Source organism: Propithecus coquereli, unplaced genomic scaffold, assembly GCF_000956105.1.
Source record: "Propithecus coquereli isolate 6110/MARCELLA unplaced genomic scaffold, Pcoq_1.0 Scaffold11, whole genome shotgun sequence".
NCBI lineage: Eukaryota > Metazoa > Chordata > Mammalia > Primates > Indriidae > Propithecus > Propithecus coquereli.
The window spans coordinates 4,311,083-4,334,473 of record NW_012134969.1 but is presented as its reverse complement, the minus strand read 5'-3'; the positions used below and the strand labels follow the sequence as shown (position 1 = coordinate 4,334,473).

The 23,391-nt window shown below is 42.2% G+C and overlaps 1 protein-coding gene across 1 annotated transcript in view; it reads right to left on the bottom strand.

Annotated features, from left to right (window-relative positions):
* Positions 1-9,626: 9,626 nt before the first annotated feature.
* The window catches only part of TNFSF11 (tumor necrosis factor (ligand) superfamily, member 11), a 32,238-nt gene continuing 18,473 nt past the window's right edge, over positions 9,627-23,391 (bottom strand). Inside the window, exons 3-5 of the mRNA XM_012648791.1 lie at positions 16,720-16,765; positions 16,541-16,639; positions 9,627-11,189 (exon numbers count right to left, since the gene is read on the bottom strand). Coding sequence (XP_012504245.1) covers positions 10,768-11,189; positions 16,541-16,639; positions 16,720-16,765 — 567 coding nt within the window. The 3' untranslated portion in view covers positions 9,627-10,767. The remainder of the gene's footprint in view (positions 11,190-16,540; positions 16,640-16,719; positions 16,766-23,391) is intronic.

The window sequence follows — 23,391 nt, the reverse complement described above, 5'->3', positions numbered from 1 at the left end:
GAATTCGTCAATCACGTATGCGAGGAGCCTGTGTCATGTTCCTCTCTACCCCTTCTCTGCACGCAGCACCTGTGGGATACAAGAGGAGCAGAGAGAACAGAGTCTCCCTATGCTAACAGCTCACGCTCCTCTGGGAAGGCAAGACTAAGATTCGGGAAACAATTAGAAGGTGGTCGGAGACAAGAGATGACCGAGTCTGAGTGTGCAATGAAAGCACAGAGAACAGTGGTTCACAGAAGTGATAGATGACTGATGGATTCATGGACAGGTGGGGCTAACACAAGGTTTTGAAGGACCACAAAAATCTGGCCAGGTAAGAAGTGAGAGGACATTTCAGGTGGAAGGAACTGTCCATCCTATTGTCTGCCCCAGCAGAAGTGCAGAAGAGAGCCCTGTAGTCATACATTTGAACTCCAAACACACACACTCATGCACACGCCCACATTCCAGATGTCACTTAACATTTATGAGTCTGTAAAATGGGATAATGACAGTTACTGCATAGAGCAGTGAGGGTTAAAAGAGATGATATGTGAGATCAGCTTTAGCATGATGCTCAGGACACGGGAGATTCTCAATACTTTTCAGCTAACCAACAATTCACAATTTTTAACCATGAGACATATGCTGGCATGATCTTTGAAAAGAGAACAAACCCAGCTATTTCTTTGGCATTGATCCAGGCAAAGAAAAAATACACAAAAATGCTTTAATAGAGTATTGGTAATCTTTGACAATTCGATCTAAAATAGTCCATAAGTCCTTTTCAGTGCAAGACAGACGGAAATTATTTTTTGTGGAAGGACTGATGAATACAGTGCTCCCTTTTACAGAGCCAAATTGAATGGGCTGGAGAGGCAGTGCCTGGGGTACTGGAATTTTAAGAAAGTGGGGATGGAGAGAATATATTTACTTATCTACGTTATCTACATGCTGGGAGGAAATTCATTTTTGGCCTCTGGAGTCACCCATAGGGGTCAGGCTCCTAAGGGGGGCTGCAGGGGAAAAATAATCACCCCCGTCAGTTCTTATTTGGAATGGACCCTGCTACAAATGAACAAGAGAAAAACAAACAGAGGTTTATAAACACGTATATTTCATATATATATGGGAAACACCCAAAGAAGAAGCAGTTCTCGAAGAGGCGGCTTTAAATTCCAGCTTACATGGCACCGTCAACAAAGAATAGTAAATTTTTAGAAAAGTGACAAAACAAAGGAAAAAAATTGAGTCTCTACAGGGAGCAGCTTAGGGGAAAGGCAAATAAATGGAAGATACAGGCTATTTAGTAATGTTTGTTGATATAGATTCCTCTGGTATCATCTCCAGGCTGAAGAGAGTCTAAATGTGTGTTCAGTGGTTGGCCTTTGTTCTCCTTGGTAGAGAGACTGGCAGGATACCTTTTGTCTTTGGAAATCTACATCCTGCTTTTAGGCAGATGGAGGGAGTGCAGAGAGCTTTCCTGCTAATTGCCTTCACCTCGACAGTCCTTCTTATGTTGGGGTAGCACATTCAGATCTCCCACAGCATCTTCCTCTACCAAAAGGGAGCTTCTCAGCTATCTACTGGGAGTCTGATGAACTTCAGGAATGCTTTAACAGAGTGGGGTATGCAAGTTTGGGCCAGATCTGAACTGTTCGGGACTGCCAAAAGGAGGCTAAGTACTGCCTCCAGCAACACCCTTCTCTGTCCTTTCATATATTAATATGTAACTATCACTCTCCTCTCTCCTAAACAAATCTTGAGCAAATATTTTCAAACATTCATTCAAAGTTGACTAAATTGGTCTGCCCACGTGGTTCAGGACCTGCATTCAGATAGATCAAGCACACTGAACGGCTCATTCCTTCCAGGGACACCAATGACCACAAAAATCTCCCTAAGTCCCCTGTAAAAACAAGATTATGTCATAAAAATTGATTTTTTTAAAAATAGTTTAAACACTATAAATGTTAATATTAATAGTGCGTAATACATTTAAAAGGATTTTATTGTAAAGCACAAATAAGAAAAGTTTCCTAAGCCCCCTTTGCTCATTCCCCTCTCCTTAGCCAGCTTTCGCTAAGTGAAATCTGAATTCTCACAATGCTGTTGGGCCAGAGGCTTAACTCTTTCCAGACCAGTAGATGTTCTTCAGATATCGCAGCTTGTGGGAATTCTATGGGCCAATATCTCAGGTTTACATAGGAATTCCTAGGTTTGAAACCTCAAAGTTTCTATTTTAAAAGGAAGCCTTTCTCACAAACCCTTATTATATCACACAAAAAATGTCCAGCTGACTTTGAGTTCCTTCCAACAATCCATTAAACACACACACACCCCTTATTAAACAGCCATGCCACAAGATTACTATCTTTACCCAAACATCTTACATGCTGTGGGGACATTTCAATTAATTTATCTCTGTCTGCCATGCTTACTCCCTTGTTGATGGCAGAAAACAAGGTGAACAAGTTGTCAAGTCCTCTTTAAAAAATTAGCTCTGAGCCTCTTGGGTTTGTGTAAGGTATTTAGGAAAACACTTTTCTTCTTTCAAACTGCACTGCTTCCTCATCTTGTCTTCTGGGATCAGGGAGAATGGTGAGAAGACAAGTGTTCGGAGGGAATGATGGCGTGTGGATGCTAAGCCTGGTTCCCGCAGGGCTGTCTAGCCCCTAATTCCTTAAAACAATCTACCTTGGAGGCCAGAAACAATGAAAGTCAGCACACGGGGAGAAGTCACCCCTTCCCCTTCTAAACAGAGAGCCCCTCATTCTCCCAGCAAATGTGTTTTCCCAGCCCCCAGTGGATTCCATTTCAACAGCACACAGCCCGCGGTGCTGAGCCTGGATTCATTTAGCACCAAAAGCTGCAATCTCATTTTTCTGTTGAAAAGATCTGTTTTAACACTCTTTGTTATAGAATTCAATGACAGTGTGACAACAATCTGGGAAATTTTGAGAAGAAGAAAGCATCTGTAATCTTACCTCCCTACCACAGCCACATCCTCACGTTTGTCCCCTCTGGGATAGAAATTCGCAGATCTGGGGATTTGTATCATTCTGCGTTTTACTATTAATTGTCTTCCCAGTCCCAGCCTCTTCCTAGGAGGCTTTCCTGACCCTCTCTGGGAGCCGTAGCCCTCAAAGGGGGGATATCAGGGTGCCTGGCCCCATTAATGTTGGAAATGGGGCACAGTCCCTTGGAGGATATAGTAGACTGAATGGCGATCCCAAAAAGATATACCTATGTAGCAAGCCTACAACCTGCCAGTGTGGCCTTATTTGAGAAAAGGGCATTGCGGATGTAATTAAGTTAAGGGTCTTGAGATGAGAACATCCTAGCTTATCAGGGCAGACATTTTAAGAAGCAAACCAGAAAAGACACAGAAAGAAGTGAAGGTCGTGTGAATTGAGAGGCAGAGGTGGAAGTGAAGCAGCCACAGGGACTCCTAGAGCCAGCAGGAGCCGGAAGAGGCAAAGAAGGATTCTCCCTAGAACCTCCAGAGGGAGCACGGCCCTGCCAATGCCTTGATTTCAAACTTCTAATTCCGAAACTAGGAGAGGATATATTTCTGTTGTTTTAGGGCACTGAGTTTGTGGTTGTTGCTACGGCAGCCCTAGCAAAGTGATGTGGAAGGTAACAGCTATTCATGGTTTCAAGGGCAGGGTTGCCCAGAAGCTTCCTGAATCTACCCCATGGGCGAGGGTGTCTGCCTGTCTGGCCCATTCTGCCCAAGATCATGGGCACCTGGAGTTTCCTCCCACACCTGGGGCTTCCTCGCATCTTGGCAGGGGGCACCACCTGTACCCCCAGCCACCTGAGATCTGACCCACTTCTGGGGATCCTGCCAGTCAGAACTGAATCCCTGTTTTTGAGACTTCAGCCGTACACTAAAATTGTCTCCATGCTGATGGCCTGAACTGACATGGAGGCTCACCCCCAGGTTATACTCCTATCTCATTCCCAAGGCCAGACACTCCTCACCAATCCTGTTCTACTGACATGGGCCTGAATGCAGACAAGCCTTGCCTTTTGGATTATGGGCCACCTATGCTGGTGATTTTGCCGGAGAGAGGGAAGTGGAAGGTGCTGCCCCGTCCCTGGTACACGTCAGATGCCAGGGCGGGGCAGGGGGGAGATCTTTTCCCTCTGCTATTAAAATGCCTCTCTGAACCTTGGCGACGTGGATAAACTTGTCTAAACTCCTGTTCCCTGTTTTATGACTTAATGCCTCATTTTGGTATTTTCAAAAAGTCCTGTTTATTATTTGTGTTTTCCCTAGAGTTTGTATGAACTTTTCTCCTTTCATTTATTAGAGTATAATGTGCTTTCCTTCTAAATTTGAATAAGCTACTTTCTTCCTGACCCAAGTGTCCTCAGTACAGCAGGATGGTTAATTTTATAGGTCCACTTAACTGGGCTAAGGGATGCCCAGATTGCCAGTAAAATATTATTTCCAGGTGTGTCTATGAGGGTGTTTCTGGAAGAGATTAGCATTTGAATCAGTAGCCTGAGTAAAGAAGATCACCCTCTCCAGTGTGGGCAGGCTTCATCCAATCCACTGGAGATCTAAATAGAACAAAAAAGACAGAGGAAAAGTTAATCCATCCTCTCTGCTTGAGCTGGACCATCCATTTCCTCCTGCCTTTAGACAGCAGTGCTCCTGGCTCTCAGGCCTTTGGACTCAGACCTGGACATGCACCATCAGCTCCCCCAGTTCTCAGGCCTTTGGGTTTGGACTAGAAATGCACCACTGGCTTTCCTGGCCTCCAGCTTGCAGGAGGAGGACTCCTCAGCCTTCATAATCAGGTGAGCCAATCCCTTATAATAAATCTTTTTCTACATATCTTTATATATTCTGTTGGTTCCTTTTCTCTGGAGAACCCTGACTAATACACAAAGCCTTCCCTGCCCAGAGAAATTCAAGGACACCTGCCTCAAAGTACCAGCACCTCCACTCCCAAGGTCATGGTTGTGGCCTTTCCGTTGGCTCCCACTAGAAATGCAATAATAACAAACTCATGAGAATACTGGTGACTTCACTGAAGGTTTCAGAGTTCCAGGTGTGGTTCTGTCCTTTCAACCCACCTGTCCCTCCTGCCATCACCCACATGATTGCCTGCAGCCCCTGCATACAGGCAGAGTAGCTTGCTGATTGCCAGCCCTACAGATCTCCCTGGGAAAAGCTCCATTGAGCTGGCCTGCCTTCCTCTGCACTCTGGAACTTCAGCAGAGTAACATTTTTTCCATCTTGTCCCATGTTTATTAGAGAGAAGAACTCTTTCACACTGGTCACTTTTAACTCCTAATCCTTGAGCAAAATCACATTGACCATTAGAAGGAAGGACCAAGTGCAAATCCTGGTAGCAGACACCAGCAAGGCCAGGACATCCTGGTGTGGGGCAGATGGGTTGCATGGGTGCACGCATGCGTGTGTGTGTGTGTGTGTGTGTGTGTGTGTGTGTGTGTGTGTAGGGTGGGATGTCCTAGGGGGGAAAGAGGGCATAAGGCAGTTCATAAGATCCTTGTTCTAATCCCAAAATAGTCTCATGAAAACACACAGCCAACACAAGCACATCACGGTTATTTGAATGTCATCCAAATATGGTTTCATTCATATTTCAGTGAAAACAAACCCTTACTGCGTTAGGTGAGTCCAACAGCACATTGCTTGCTTGTGCTTTTATCATGGCATTTATTTCATTCTAGTTTGGTTATGGCTTGATTTTTAGATATTCATTTTACTCCTAGACTCTAAATTTCCTGATATCTGTTCTAGATTGAATAGTGTTCCACCCAAATTTATGTCCACCTGGAACATGTAACTGTGATCTAATTTGGAAATAGGGCCTTTGCAGATGTCATCAAGGTAAGGTCATATTGCATTAGGCTGGGCCCTAAATCCAATGACTGGTGTCCTTGCAGGGAGAGGGAGACTGGGAGACACAGAGAATACACAGACACATAAGAAGGAAGGCCCATGTGAGGAGACACAGGGAAGAAGCCATGTGACTACAGAGGCAGAGGCTGCAGCGACGCAGCTGCCAGCCAAGGAACACCCGTGTTTGACAGCAACCAGCAAAAGCTGGAAGAAGCAAAGAAGGATTCTTCTCTAGAGTCTTCGGAGAAGGTGTCGTCCTGCTGACACCTTGATTTTGGACTTCGAGCTTCGGGATGTCAGAGAAAATATATTTTCCCAGTTTGTGGTAATGTGTTATCTAGACAGCCCTAGGAAATTAATACAGTATCTGTCCTGGCGTCTCCCACAACACAGAGCACACTATTTGCTTACTGCGGGCCCTGCACTGCAGCTAGAGAAAATGAGGGTAGGCTATGTGTTTGACCCTGGGTCTAAGAATGCAGCAAATGGGAGAGGAGCACAGCATTGGTGGCTCTTACTTGTTGGGTCCCTCTCGTGCCAATCCCCACAGCTCTCCAGCACAGATAGGGTGACTCCTATTTCAAAAGGCAGGAGCCCGAAGTCCCACTGATGGCCACCTGCCCCAACTGACCAGGCCACCGAGATCAGATTCCAGCCCTGGGGCTGGCTGATACCCAAATCTGTAATCTTTCTTCCAGAAGATGTTCACATCTCACCAGAAGTTTTTGTTCCACCAACCTGAGATTGTTGAGATTACACTTTTGAGGAAATGAAGCTTCTGCAGAATCCATAGGAAAAGGAAGAAAATGGGTTTGCCCAAGAGAGTGACATCCCATGATTCTAGGGCCCTCTTAAGGGAGATTGAAGTATCTACTAACATTGTTGGGAGAACTTACTGTCTCTAAAACCAGCTCCGATGCCCTGGTTCTTAGTTCTGGGTGTTGCTAATGGAGTAGCTTATAGCTCATTCCTTTGATAACTGGAAGAGACACCTGTACAGGATTTCTTTACAGACATTGAAGGCTGGTGGTAATATGAATAATTCTGTTACTTGTCCACATCTGATAATATAAAAGAGATTGTCACTACAAGTAGCTAGAGCACTGGTCAAGATGCAACAGCACAAAAGCCCCTGCAAAGAAAATCAGTCAACAAAGGAGAAGGGAGGTGAGGGAAGATGATTAGGAAATAAAAATTTTTAATTACAAGAATAGAAGAGTAGAAGTATCATAAAAGTGTTACTAATCAAAAGGATAGATTTCTGGTTTATTGCTAAAATCTAACACTCACTGTGTACACATTTTTTATTGTAAAAAGTGACACAGGCTAAATCATAATAATGTGAATCAATAACTAATTAGCATTTATAAATGCAGCTACTGGGAAACATATTTCAATTTCATAGCAAGGAAAAGAGAGAATCAATTAACAAAGCCAAAAGTGAAGCAGGCACATGTTTCGCCAGTCTAAACGTAGAACTGCAAATTGAGTCAAAGTTCTGCCCCCAGAATGTATAACCTGATGTCCCTATCTCAAGCCGAACCAAAAATTAGATGCAGAGAGAAAGGATGAAGCATGAGCTGCTCAGGTTTCCACCAAAGTCACTGGGGAAATAGGTGACATCTTCTCCAGATATTTTTCTGGGCTGGCCTAATGGAGATGAATGAGAGAAAAGGAACAGGCAGAAAGGGGAGGAGTGAGCACACTAATAAGAATGGCCGCACACATGGCGCGTGGAAAGATACAAGAATGCATGGGTCTGGTGTAGTTGTAAAAGCTGATTCAAGAAGACAGATGACTTCACGTTTGGCTTGCTTTCCTTCCTTCAGATTTGGCATGTGTTAGGAAGAAGATTGAAATGAAGTAGTTAAAATGAGCAAACAATTCAGTTTGCCATCGCATCCCGTATGTGTTGGTTTCTTGACATGATTTTGTTACAACTCCACACGTTTACTTAGCTGTTGCTGAGTGTTGACGAGCTCTGGTTCCATCTCAATCAGACACAGCAGCCTCCTCATTCCCAGGGGCCACCAGAGAGGCTCAATGGTCCTCCCAGGCAAGAGCCAGGCATTGGGGGGAAACAGGAAAAGACAAAAGGGCAGGGTTAAAAGACATACAGAAGTGGAAAAAGGGATGAATGAAAAGAAAAATCAGAAGTAAAAATTAGCATGTGAATGGGGAAAGCAGGGTATTATATTCTGCATTTTAGGCCCTGCTATTAGCAAGTCTCCAGCATGCTCGAAAAGAGAATACACCTTCTCTATAACTCTTGGCATGTCCACTTGCTACAATTGCCTCCTTCAAGGCACAGGCCAGTTTCCATCTGCTTTTCACTAAGTCCTAGATTGATTTCAACAAAGCTTTAAAAATCCCTGATCTATCAGGCTGCTGATGCACATACAATTTACATCATAGTCAGGCTGAACTATTGCAGTCTGCTCTCCAGGCTCTCCCTTGGCTTTGCAGGCCACCCACCATGGCAGCGCCCCTGTTTGGCTGGTGCCACCATGTATTGCCTTGCTAGATCCTGCCTGGGTTTTTCCCATTCCTAGACCTTGGATTTGAGCTCATCTTTGAGAGATCGCAAGTTAGTTGTCTCTAAGTGAAAAATGGGAATGGATATTCTGTATCTACTTTTGAAGCTTTTTAGCCCATTTCCTATCCAGCCTGATTTCAATTTCAGGCCTTCTGTGATTCCCAAGATTGGGTTCAGTAGTCTCCTCTCTGTTCTCAAAGCACACTCTGCTCGCCCATGCCTGGAGCCCCCACACCCTTACTAGGCGCTCCCCACCAGAATGGAAGTCCTCGAGGCAGTCCTCAGACTGTCATAGCATCCACAGTGCCTGACACGTGCCTAGCACACAGGTGGTGTTCAACAAAGAATGAACAGACAAGCAAATTCATGAATGTTGTTCACCTTTGGAAATGACGGAAGCATTATAAGAGCCAGGATAGCTAACAATGCTCTCTACAGAACAAGATTTTAAGTCAACAGAGAGTGAGGAACTCTTTACTTGGCTTATCAAAAATAATTTTCCTGAAACCAAGGCTCAGCGATTGGGCTATGCAGCACTGAAGTCATATTTTGCACCAGTCAACCTCAACTTACTGAGAGTTTTAAAATAATATGTGTATTTTGGTCAATGATTGAGTTTTACCATCATAGCTCCATTGTTCAAAATTCATAATTTCTTCGTTGCAGCTTCTTCTCTCCTTCCATCTCATCACAATCATCTAGAAAAATTTACCCACAAATGGCAAGTGCCTTAAATTATAGCTTCCTGTGTCTTCCCAAGCTGCCTGTTTTCTTATCTCTCTCTCACGATAGTAGCCAACCTGGCTACTTAGACAGCTCCCCCACATAAATTTCCATGAGGACAAGAGTCCAGGCCACTGTTAATCCTTCCTTACTGTAGTAAGCTATAAAATGGCCAGGTGTTCCTCCAGGTCAAACAGTTGTTCTTTAGGACATTATGAACTTATACAAAGCATCATATTTCTCTCATAATATCAACATAATATAAACTTTTCTTTTTTCAGTGAAGAAGCCTCTGTTTGTTATCTGGCTACATTCTTGCATACAAATCCCTAGCAAATTATTTTTCAAATTCCAAGCTTCATTAATTTAATTGAATCTGTTCCTAATTTTTAATTAAATCTGCATTTCTCCCAGTAACCTTTGGAAAGCGATGGAAGTCACATTACCATATTGGAAAGAACAGGATCACAGAGCAAGACAGACATAAAAGTACAAAATCTTGAGGCAGGTTTTCATATAAATTTATTTTTGTACCAAAAAAAATAACATTCAAAGGCAATGTTTTTATTGTACAGTATAAAATAACTTCTACTAAATTAAAAATTGGATTTTTTTTGCTGATAAACTACTAATAACTTTTCTATTTAAAAAAAAACAAAATTTACAATTTGCAGCACTTGTAGAAAAAAACACCTGTTCAATAATTATATAAATACTCTCGACAGATTTAAGTAGCCCATTATGTATTCTTTTTGGCAATGTCAGCTTTCTAAAATCAATTAGCTTCTAAATTTGAAAGGCACTTGGTGGCCAACATTCTGTTTATTATTCAAGGCATCCATTTCAATTTTTTTTTTTTTTTTGCACAGACTTGACAAGTCTGAAAAATCTTAAGTTCAAAAGAATGAAGAAATAGACTGCATTTGATATTAGGAAACAACATTTTTTTTTTCCTTTTAGCTGCAAGTTTTCCCCAGGGGATTTACAAAGTGCACCAGTTAAATATGTCTGTACATTTAAAACATTAAATATGTCAACAGCGAGACTTTTTTTAAATATTTTGAATCAAATACTATAGCACAAATATAATTTACAATACTTTGCACAGAAAACATTACATCTGAAATATAACTTTAGAAATATATAAAAATACATATATTTTCTCTCCTCATTAGAAAACGTATTTATTTGCAGGTTTCAGCATGATGTAACAATTCAAAAGAACTCACCCCCTCTGATATCACTCATTTGCATTAGATGACACCCTCTCCACTTAAGCTGCATAGAGGTGCATTACCCAGGGGATACACCCAGAGAAGTTTCCCCTCCCATAGCCCAAAGACAGGTTTGTTTGTTTTTTTTATAGAGGCAACCATATTGGTTGGCTCCAATCTGGTTTAATTCTAGGAATTCATTACAAAATTTTAAAACCATTGTGTAACACACCATGAGTCCAACATCTCCCATTGGCTGTCAATATGCATGTTCTCTACAGGTCAAGAGCATGGACAATGAGTCTTGTACCATTGTGGGCCATGCCTCTTAGTAGTCTCACACACCTATATACATCTTTGTTGGCTTGTTTAAAAAACAAAGTTTCTAAACATCTAGGAAATACATGATAATGTTCCAAGTTACATGGGGCTCAATCGATATCGCGAACCTTAAAAGCCCCAAAGTACGTTGCGTCTTGATCTGGGTCCAGAAGGGATGGGTTGGATACCTCAATGCTTATTGACTCACCAGATCGTAGCTTAAAAAATCCTCCAACATTTATGGAATAAAAATGGAATTCAGAATTCCCTGACCAATATTTGGTGCTTCCTCCTTTCATCAGGGTCTGAGAACTCGGGATTTTGATGCTGGTTTTAGTGACATACACCATTAGCTGAAGATACTCCGTAGCTAGGTCTCCTGAAGTCTCATGATGTCGAAAGCAAATGTTGGCATACAGGTAATAAAAGCCATCTTGGTTAACTATTAGTTTTCCGTTGCTGAAAGTCATGTTGGAGATCTTGGCCCAACCCCGGTCATGGTACCAAGAGGACAGACTCACTTTATGGGAACCTGTGGAGAAGAGAGGCACGTCATCTAAAATCCATTCCTTAACTGAAAAGGACATCCTTGCAATTCCATGAGGTTGGAGAGAAAAATAGCCTAACAGTTATTATTCCAGTGGGAAAATAACTTCTTGGAATTTATTTTCTAAAAGGGGAGAAATAATATTCAGATGTATTTAGTGCTCTGTATTCGGCATCTAAGAGGGTGCAAAGACAAAAACTCACTTTTCCTGCCCTTAAGGAACCTACAGCTCACTAGGGATAAGTATGACCTGTGTTCAGATAAGAAGTAAGGCCTGAGTGTGAACAGGAAAGGTGCAGGTGATTGCGAAGGGAATTCAAAAGAGGGAGAGATCAAGAATGGCTTTGTTGCTTGGAGCCTGAGAATTTAAGAGGAATAGGATTCAGCCACACAGGAGCAGAAAGGTCACTCCAGATTCCAGGAAGAGAACAGCCTAAGGCAATTAGGACAGGAAAGCAAGGAACTAAGATAGGAAGAGACTTTCCATACTTCACATGTCTCAATCTTCTCTTTTCATTCATGGACAGGGATAAGTAGGAGATGAAACTCTGGTAACTTTGGCTAAAAGGCCAAGCTCCTAAACTCTATTCTCATCACCATCTCTTTTCCCCACCTCTAATAGCCCCAACATCTCCCAGGCTCACACAACTGAAAAGCTACCCCCAGAGAAGAGAAGCTCGAAAAGAAAATATTCTTGGCATTGCACTCCCCAGCTTAACAACATCACACAATCCTTTATGACCAAAGTCCTGATTGACCTTTGGCCCTTTCTCTGATCCTTTGGCCATTGCTCTTTTGGCCTCTTCTCACACCAGAAATGAGGTGACAACTGATCCTCTTGCTACTGTTTCTGGAACAGCGTACGTTTCTTAAGAGTCTTTTAAATCAGCAATCTATCCAGTGCTTTTCATATTTCAGGTCCTTAGTGCATTTTGCTGGGTCTTCAAAAATTGGCAATACCTCTATGATAAACCCAACTCATCAAACATTTGTATTTATGTGGACACCTTTACTCAACTAGAAAAGGCAGTAAATAACTGGGGACAGGGGAGGGGAACAGGGAGGGAGACAGAGGAAGTTGTAATACTATGGAAAGTCCAAAAACATTTTTTCCTCCGGAGGATTTTGTTTAGTTTATGCTAAACTAAGGTTGTCATCTGTTTGGAAGCAACAAGACAAGACAGAGCTGAATCTCAGACTGGGGTTGAGCTTAGTTTCTGCAGCCACAGGGAAGTTCTTTGCTGCCTGTCATGCCTGCCCACAACTTAGGTCAGGTCTTGAGATACTGAGGGGCAGAAACCAGCCCATAGACTTAGGCTGTAGTGGATTCCAAGCATCCAGCAGAACTGGCAACAGACATGTCTGGGTAGAGTGAATCCTTAGAGGATCATCCTAGAATAAGACACTTGCTACCTTCCCAGACTAGGCTGAGTCCTGGGAAACCTTGAGCGTCTACATCTTTCTCTGGAGAGCCACAGATGGAGAATGCTCTACTGTCTCTGGAAGAGCACCACCAGCAGCCTGGGATATGATCTGGGGACCTCGAAACCAGGCTGTTCCAAGAACCAGACAGGTGGTTCTTTGAACCACTTTGAAGAAAAAATTGCAGCAGGGGCCAAGCTATAGTGGCACAATACGTCATCAGAAGGCCAAGAATCCAATAGTTCCAATTGTCCAGGGACAATTAGATACCTTCCGAACTCCACGACCTATCCATAGCAGGACCATCACAGGCACTACTGCCACCCGGGTCCACCACAGTAAACGTCCTTCGTTTTCGTTGGAAGGTCATCCCAGACTAAAGCATCCCCAATGTAAATACCATCTTACGGTCCCAAATGAGTCAACATAAGACTATAAGACCCCATCCATCACATCCTAGTGAAGTAATTCCTCTAAGATGGGAAACAGCCACCTGATCCATTGACACAGCCAACAAAATTCAGGATGTTTTTCATCTCAAGTTATCCCAGGTTGCTCTCCTTCTTACCCCACTCCTATAGTAAATCCTTTGTTCAATCAATTATTTGTCTCATAGGTATTATAAGACAATTATTTGTTACTATAAGATTATTTGTTACTATTTGTTGCCATAAGACAATTACAGTTACTATAATTCAATCATTTGTCTTATGCTTAACAGAGAGAAACAGAACAACTAAGGTGAATTCTACTCTCTCAGTGGGATGGATCCAAGTGTTAGAGCAAGATATGGACTAGGAAGGCAGGGAAGGAATATGACACAGAGAGGGGAAAATACAGGAACCTCAACCAAATCCCATTGTTAGGTAAATCAAGTGGAAGAAGTATCTTTATTTCCTACTAAACATCTCTTTATATTTATCCATTCGTTTACTCGTGTGTTCACTGGTTCATTCTGTTGATCAGTCATGCAATATCAATGTGGTACTTTCTATGGCCATTCACTCTACCCACAATTAAGAATTATATCAAGTAAGTGTACCCTCATGGCACTTAGTGCTAACAGTGGAGAAAACAAGAAATGGACACATAAAACATAATTTCACTTCTGCATGTTGCACAGCACATGGTTGACATTCAGTTGCAAGCAATTGCCAAGTGAAAGCTGCAGAAATTCATGGCAATCAGTAGAGCTCAGCTCAGTGAGGAGACAGTGGAGCCAGAGAACAGCAAGGACTTGGTCAAATTTGGTCGGGCTGAGAGAAGGGAGAGTATGGTCAGTGAGGGAAACTGAGCAAAGAATGGAGTGCACGTGGCACCTACAGGAGAAGGGGAGGAAAGCCAAAGAATGTGAATAGAGGACTCATAAACAGACGATACTAGGAGAAAAGATGAGAAAAATATGCTGGGACCACGTTGGATGGCTTCACATGGCAACGTGAGTCTCCATCACTAATGAGGCATGCTGACAACCTCTGACCCCAACCTCCCCAGCCTCCCCACCCCCATACTATGGTCCCTGATAGTAGATGCCAGAGAAGAGGCCTCTGCAAATATTTAGCCAGAGCATCCCCTAAAGAAACCCATACATTCTGACCTCACAAAATACTTCCAAGTGCATTTTATTCAAGAAGCTTTGAAAAGGCACAAGATAACAGTCCATATAAAGCAGATTCTGATTTCTTGCATGTAAATGAGAATAAAACAGAGCCCCCAAATAAGTATGCAAAATTAAAGCCAACTGACTCTGAAATATCTAGTACTGGCCAAAACTGGGCGATAAACAGACTCCAGGGCTTGTTGGCCCAGCCAGAGCAGCAAATTCTATTTTCTTAAACAGAAGCATACACTAACTCATTTCACTCAGACACAAACTCAATAACTGTCAGAAAATAACCAGGAGTTTTGCCTTGTTTTTTTGGCAATGATTTGATGCTAGGTGCCTGCAGAGAGAGTTTTATAACTAAAACATGCTTGCTGTTGCCAAATAGACTTTGGCACACAGGCTGATGCAATATTTATCATATGCTATTTAAAGTGAACTGAAAAGATAAATGTACAGTACATTCACAGCACACACAGCAGCGGCAGCAGTATTAATCTGATTGCCTTTGCTAACGTGCAATATAGTTTTCTACTCAGACAAAATTAGCGTAGCTCCACCATAAGGCACACAGAGACACAAAGAAAGAAAATTTGTTTATAAAGCAAGTATCTGGGATGGGATAGGTTGTTTGGAAAATCCTCTAAAAACCAAAGAGTTGGTTTCTTACTTTCTGTGTCTTCAGTCAGGAAAAATCCCTCCATGGCCCATGCTATGACAAAGGCTTCAAAATCACTTATAAGTTGGACTACTTTTAAGTTAAAAAAAAAACTTGCCTTAAATTATTTGTAGGAAAAAAGTGGAATATGTATAATTATTTAATTATACTCAAAATAGTAACAACAAATCACATTCACTGAATGCTTGCTGTATGCCACCTTCCATGCAAGAATGTCAGTACATTACCTGATTTAATCTTCATAGTTACTCCCTGAGGTAGATAGATGCTATCACCGTCCCTGTTAGACATGATGCAGCTGATGCACAAATAACACCAGTAATTTGCACAAAGTCACAGAGCCAGTGAGTAGTACGGTGGACCTCAAACACAGGCAGCCAGATTTTAGAGCCCCTCTTATTAGACTAGATATTACACTAATCTACTTTTTACAGGAAAAGAGCAACATGAGAGCTTTGAATTTATTTCCCTCTGGCAAAGACAACTGCCCACAAGTACCGCGTGGCCTGTTTCTATGATAACGCATAGCGTAAAAAGCATGGACTTGGGAACCAACTAGGGTGGAATTCAGCTTGTATTTCTGCCACCACTGTGACCTTGAACAAATGACAAACTATATGTCATTTAATTTCCCTGTCTGCAAAATCTGAATGACACTCCCTACCTCGCAGGGCTGTAGTAAGGATTAGGGATAATGAACACAGAGAAAAATGCCTGCTGCATAGTAGTTGCTCAGTAAGTAGCATAATAATAAAAACGATAATGTTCAATGATCACTCTATCATAATGTTCTTTGTAATCTTTTTCGTCCTTATCTAGGGCAAGGTGAGGGAACCCATAGGGGTTATGGTATGGAATAGCTGGGACATTAAGGCAGCTGTAGGCACCGAGCCCTGGGTTTCCTCATTTTCCAAAGATAATCAGGGCTCTAGTCCTAAACCCTGACCCAGAGAAAATGATAAACACCCGGAGAAGGGGATGAAGGTCTCATTTTCTAGAGGCTACTGTCTCTTAAAGATCTTAAAGGGGATCTTTTAAAGGTCCCCTACCTGGAACTCTGCAGGAGATGGCTGAGGATGCCACTACCTGATGCATTCATTCACCTCAGAGCTGTGTCAACTTCAGCTTCGGGAAACACAGATGAGCATAACAAGGATTGTCCTTCCAAGTTATGACTGCCAGTTCCAACTGGCAGTCATTTAAAATAAACACCCACTCTGATGATCTGAAAATGAACAGAGTGGCAATGTCCATTCTGGCATTTTTGAGAATCACTGCTTTCAGGATGTGGATCATCAACTGAGGACTAATGACGTATTTTTTTTTTTTTTTTTTTTTTTTTTGGTTTAGAAGTCTGGGCTCTCGGGCCTGGGCAGGGTGGCTCACACCTGCAATCCCACCCCTTTGGGAGGCTGAGGCAAGAGGATTACTTGAGGCTAGGAGTTTGAGATGACCCTGAGCAACAAGTCAGAACCTGTCTCTACAAAAAATAAAAAATAATAATAAAAAAAAAAATGAAACTAGAAGAGCTCTCAGAAATTTAGTAGCAGGCTAAAAATACATCTGAGTATGTAAATGGACTGATAAATGACTCCTAAAATATTTTTCAAGATGGATGCAAATGGAACTTACCTGATGGGATGTCAGTGGCATTAATGGTGAGATGTGCAAAAGGTTGAGTTTCAGGCTTGCCCCTCCTGGCCAGATCTAACCATGAACCATCCACCATAGCTGAAGATGAGAGAAACCATATTAGCCAAAAGAGTAGTGACGCTGCGGGGTTTCAAATATTCACAGAGATCCACACTTACCTTTCTCTGCTCTGATATGCTGTGATCCAACAATATGTTGTAATTCCTGAAACAGAAAGGAAAAAGAATCTTATTTATAAACTCATTCTTTCCTTAAAGCAGTAAGAATTCAAGACTGTTAGACATGCAATAAATTAACTCTCTTTTCCTTCAAAAGATGCCATGAGTGCATAGGCACTGAAATTCCTACATGTTCTAGGTAGCTGTGAAGGGAAGTTCATCCCAAAGAATTGGATGCTGATGTGCTTAAAAATTAGACCACACACACCATCAAACAAAATACTCTGGACAATAAAAGGAAATAAATGACAATGTAAATTATAAAACGTGGAATAATTAGACATAATTAAAAATCTGTAGCAGGTACACAAATGGAGACGAAGTTAACTATGAAAATAACAATTACGCAGAATGTACAACCCTCTTAAATCTTCTGGGAGGCCCTTTTTGTGTCTGTTTCATTAGTGAATTCCTGTTATAACACTAAAGCTGGCTGGGTGCGGTGGCTCACGCCTGTAATCCTAGCTCTCTGGGAGGCAGAGGCAGGCGGATTGTTTGAGCTCAGGAGTTCGAGACCAGCCTGAGCAAGAGCGAGACCTCGTCTCTACTAAAAATAGAAAGAAATTAATTGGACAACTAAAAATATATATAGAAAAAATTAGCTAGGCATGGTGGCGCATGCCTGTAGAGAGATTCCTAATTTCTCTGTTACCGGGACAACCATTCCCGGTAACCATTCCCCCACCCCATGATGGTTAAAGATAGGCTATATAGCTTAAGTTCTTTTAGCATTTGGAGAAGAGGGCTTTGAAATAGATTGGAGAGATAGAGAGATAGATAGAGAGATAGAGGCAACAACATAACATCACCTTTATCAGCTGGAAGCCTTCTGGAGATAAGATAACATTTATTCTTCTCTCTGCCTTCAGGACCTCCAAGAGAGATGAGAATCTATTCTATTTTTAAGGACCCTTGGAGGAGACAGCACGGCTGTCTTCAATTACCTATTCTGAAGTCCTGAAGTCACAGTGTGGCTGACTTCTAGAAAGAAACCTTAGAGGCCCATCCAAGGCCACCTCTGCCCTTGTCTAGACCCAGGGCACCACACCGCATAGCTCCCGAGGCCCCACTTGCAGGGAGGGTATTCTAGGCAAACGGCGGCCCCTTTTGAGTTGAGTGGGTTCTCTTCCCATCCCTGCTGGCCTCCAGCCTCCTAAGTTTTTTCCAAGACCTTCAGATTCTCAATGGTGTTCGATTTTTGGAATTTTCTGATTTTTGTCTTTCCTGCGTTCGCAAGAGATTTATATATACACAGTGTATCTCTGTACATTGTATATAACTTTGTATTCTTATATATACAATGTATCTTTATACATTGTGTATATCTTTAGGTATATATAGTTATATATACACACATATACAATGTATCTTTATATATTGTGTATATCTTTACATACTTATATGTAACAATGTATCTTTACCTGAGTACTGACTCAAAATTGGAAGAAGAACCTTGGTGACAGAGTAACTCAGAGATTTAAAGCTACCCCTCATGTTCCCTCTAGCTCTGGCCTGCCTCGCCATCAGAGGAGAGAAGCAGGAGGGAAGGAGGAAGCACAGCTAAGTATGGCATATACCTCAAAATGCCTGTGTCATGATTTTCTACGCAAACACACTTAGTATCAAGAAAAACAAGGAAAATGTCTTTGTCCTAGTCAATGGTTCTCAAACTCGAGCATGCATGTATCACCACCTCCTGGAGGGCATGTTAGACCACAGACACTAATTGGGACCAGCCCAGTTTCTCATTCAACAGATTTGAAGCAGGCCTGAGAATCTGCATTTCTACCAGGTGAGCTGGTGCTGCTGGCCTGGGGCCTCATTTGACAATGACAATCCCTTTCACATCCAAAAGACTCACAGATGGGCAAACTGGAGGTTTTCTTGAAGACTGAGACCCAAGCCAAAGAAGCAGTGGACTCAAGCCACTGATTAAATGGGCAAATGGGCAGGAAAAGTTTGTTCTCTCCCACGTGGGAATGACCTTTCCTTGCCCATTTAATCAGTACCTTCTAGGTCAGAGCTGCCACGGACGCATTTTGTTACAAGAAAATTCAACGATCAGCACATCTCAGAAGCATTTTCAAAATCTGCTTAAAACAAAACAAAAAAGCCTTCATGACCCAGGATGAATTAAAACTCTAGGTAGAAAGCCAGGAGGTAACATTCCTCTCATGTTATACCTGTTGGGTATCCAAGAGTTGCAATTCCCCTCAGAAACCCCGCAGGGAAGTTGCAGTGTGAAAGGGGGCACATCGTGTGTCTACAGCCTCAGGTTACCAAAAAAACAAGCATTCCCAATATCTGTACCTCCACCCCAGGGTTTTTTTTTTGTTTTTTTTTTTAAAAAAAATAGGGTCTCACTGTTGCCCAGGCTAGAGTGCAGTGGCACTATCATAGCTCACTGCAACCTCCAACTTCTGGGCTCAAGTGATCCTCCTGCCTCAGCCTGCTGAGCAGCTGGGACTATAGGCAAGTGCCACTACACCTGGCTAATATTTTATTTTTTATAGATGGGGGTCTCTCTATGTTGCCCAGGCTGGTCTCAAACTCCTGGCCTCAAGTGATCCTCCCCCCTCAGCCTCCCAAAGTGCTGGGATGACCACATCTAGCCCACCTCCACTTTCTGAGCTCTAGGATCATTGTTATTTATGTGCATAGATATTCATCATAAATACAAAGTTCTTCTAAAACTACAGTTTTAGGGTATCTCCCATCCCTGAGACTGTAAGTAAACTTTTTGTAGGCAGAACGTGATGCATTCCAGTGGGGAACCTGACTGTACTTTAGAGCCACCCAGGAAGCTTTGAAGGTACATTATACCCTGGCCCCAAGGCCAGCCAGGCTAACTAACCCAATTAGTCTGATCCTGACTTGGTAGTTTTTAAAGATGCTCCCGGGTGAGTCTAACATGGAGCAGGCATTGTGAAACATTATTACTAATCGAGTGTTCCCATGAATAGCTGTTTGATACCATATCTATTTAGTCAAAGGTTTATTAAATTCTCACACCTTGCATACATATTCTGCATATTGAAAATTAAATAACCTCTTACATTTATAGACAACAAAATACTTCCCTTCTTTGATTTTTGTTAGAATCAGAGGCCGGGTGACTGTTACTTTTAGGTAGACAATGAGTGACTCCAGCCCTCCTAGGGACAAAGGCAGGTGCCCAGAGCAATTGCCACAGGGAACAGCCCACCAATCTGCCAATCAAAACTTAGCTCACCAATTGCAAAAGGATGCAGAGGATTCCCTAGCTATGAGCCAAGCAGCACAGGCACAATAGGGTCTGGAAGGTGATCTAGAACAACCTAAGGCTAATTATCATGTCATTAGCTTAAATCTACATTGTGGTTCACCCGCCCATATGGGCTTTCAGAGAGGCTCATGGGAGATCCAGATGCGTAGTAAGACTCAGGTTATATAACTCCAAACTATCCATCAAAGTGACATGGCAACATCGGAACCATGAGGAGGGCCCAATCCAGACACTATAAAATAAGACTCCAGACCATAACCAAGACCCTTTGTTTCGACAGGGGGTCCATTCGTTGTCTGTGGCGAACGTATCTTGCTCTGTGAACCTGCATCCTGCTCTTGCTCTGTAAACCTATCTTGTCCTTCTTCAACAAACTGTGTTTCATGCTTACTTGCTTTAGTGTATCTGGTCATTCTTTGGCCAAGAGCACACGAAGAACAGAGAACAGACTACGACCCGACATCGTTAACTTCATTTTTCAGACTGAGAAATGGAGGCAAAGAGAGAATAAGAATTCACCTAACAAAGCTGGGACTTAAACCTCTGCCTTCTAGAGGTATATGTCTATAGCGCTTTGCAAGACATAGTCATCAAATACACGCCAGAAAGCTAGGACAAAATACCAATGGCCTGCCCCATAACCCTGACACCCTGAGAGCATGACTCCCTCCCTGCAGTAGGAACCCTGAAAAGGGGGTACACCTTAACTGGGCCTCTGGCTCCTGGCGACCTGGGGAATCTGACACACCAGGAAACATGGTCTCAGAATTCCCAGGGGCTTCAGAAAACAACTGGCTCAGAACTGGCCAAGCCCTGCTCAAGGCTTGGCTGGTGAATCCCCAAAACTAAGGCCTGCAGGCCCTACAGATAAGAGGCATTGGGTCTCCAAACATGACCCTGTCGAGTTCACCCCACAGAGCAGGAGCCTCTCCATTTCATCCTGTTCTCAAAGATCAGACACTTTGCCATATACATCCCAAGCACGGATTTTTCTTGAATACCCCTTAATATTTTTTATTTTCAGGATTATAGGAACCCTTCTGAAGATAAAGCCAAACTTCACCGCAACTGACAATTCCATTTATTTTCTAAGCTTTGCATTTACATTTATTTTCATCCACATTGGTCCTCTACATCTGTCAGATTCATTAGAGTGCTTTTAGATTTCTAGAGTTCTTTTACTAAATCTTATCATTCAGACGTTGCTTCCGGTTTCTTTGAATTCAGAAAGTTCTGATAATCTAATTTTGGGGAAACACTACAAAAGAACATCCTAACTCCTTTCTTCTGAACAAATTATTCAGATGAAAGAGATCTTTGAAAAAAATGTATGTGTTTTATCTTATTTTAAGCCAGCTGTAAATTAATAAAAACCAGTTAGTGAAATGTCTGAATAAACGTCCAATGTAATCTTATGTTACCTACACTGTCAGGATGCCTTCAAATCTGCATGAAGAAGTGCAGGTAGCTTTGACACACCTTCCAGCAGACAGCCTGGAGCAGAATCCCCAACCGGTTCCAGGGACGAAGCTGTGCAAAGAGCACTCCCTGAGTTCTTCTCTGGGCTAAAAGCCGTTAGCGAACCTTTCCTAAAGAGAACACAATGGCCTGCTCCCCAGGAAGATCTGTGATCTGTCTTCTCAGAATACATCGTATTCATCATCTGTTAGGACAGCTACGATCATTACCTACAATAAGTTACTAAGAAAATTCACATTAATGAATACACTTATTAACTTATTTATGGTCACACTGTAACTAGTAGGCCCTTCAGGGAATTTATACATTTTTAGATAAGGATAATTGAAGACTAAATTATGATAGCTTCCTTTAACGCTTCAAAACAAGACAAAAAAAGGAAAACCAAACCACCAGGAGGCAATCAAAGAAATTGCTGCCAATTCGAGGATAAAAGAAACCCTCTGACATACTGCCACCTAGTGGATGCTGTCTGACATGGACAAGCCTGGGACACTAGGGCAGCCAGCCTTTTGTAGATTTGAAACCCCAACAAAACAATGAAGATGAGAAAATTACACAATGTTTCTTTTCATCTTCTCATTGTGGTATCTTTCTATTTAGACTGCTTAACTTTTCATCTTTGCTGTCAGAATGCATTCGAACAGACAGGAAAACAACCAATATGATTTGTTTTCATCTCAACTTTTACTTGACTCATAGAAAAATGTTAGGATTACACAATTTCTCCTCCAGTAAACAAAGTACACAAAAGATCAATGTGATTGTGTAACTGTGGTCTCTAGTACCGCCTCTCTTCAACTTCTCCTGAACTCAACATCCAAGAAGTGCAATTACCAGTCACACTATAGGGAACACTTAAGAGAGTGCAGACCCTGTCTCCAGTCAGTTGGAACTGAGCTTCCTTCAGACGCTTGAACATCTTTTCAAATGTTTTAGAATCTTTTGCCAAACATAGGGAGTGGGGAGACATCCCATAGTTGGCTCAATCTTGGTAAGTTGGGGCCACTTAGGAGAGAGTGTACTGTATAAGAATATAAATACAAACACTTAGCAGTACTTCCAACTTCTTTGAAAAGTTACGGGAATTTTACTTCGGGTAATTTAAACATTTACAGCAAACACTAACCCCCCTTTGCAAACTGGGCTGAATAACTGCCCCAAACAAGACTTTGATAACACTCCAATCCAGGAGTGAATGTTATTAAATTGGTCTTAAGTTTGTTTGACTGCAGTGTTTTTTCATCTTACAAAACAATATAAATAGATTTAAGCTTCAACTGAGGACATTCCCAGTTGCAAAGATACCCTAAAAAGATCAAGTTGCTGGAATCTGGGTTTATCAGACTGAAAATCCCACCTGTGTATTGTGATGTGAGTCGTATGGTCCATGTAGTATCTGTCAATCAGAGCATGGAAGAAGGAATTTGTACAGCCAGGTGCTCTGGAAATCACTGGCACCAGCTCGTAGCTGGGGTCTCAGGTGGCTGGCTGCCTCCCTCTGCAATACCAGCAAGCAGCTGCAGAGACATCTGGCTGGTTGAACAAGGATTTAACACCCCGTTTGCCAGATATAATACTGGGTTCATACACTTGTTAACATATGTAATGCTTTCATTTTAACCTCTTAATGATACCGTTCATGTAATTCTTCTCCAACCTAGTTACAAGAATAGTGCATTCATCAGCCCAGTTAGCACATGAATGCCACACATGGGTTATTTCTGAAAATGAATAGCCAGTTTCCAATTCCTGCAGAGCAGTCCAGCAGACTTCCACCTTGTAAATAGCTCAGAAATCCATCCCCTCCTCTCCAGCCTAGGTACCACTTCCTTCCTTCAAGTTTTCATCATTTCTCGTTAGCATTA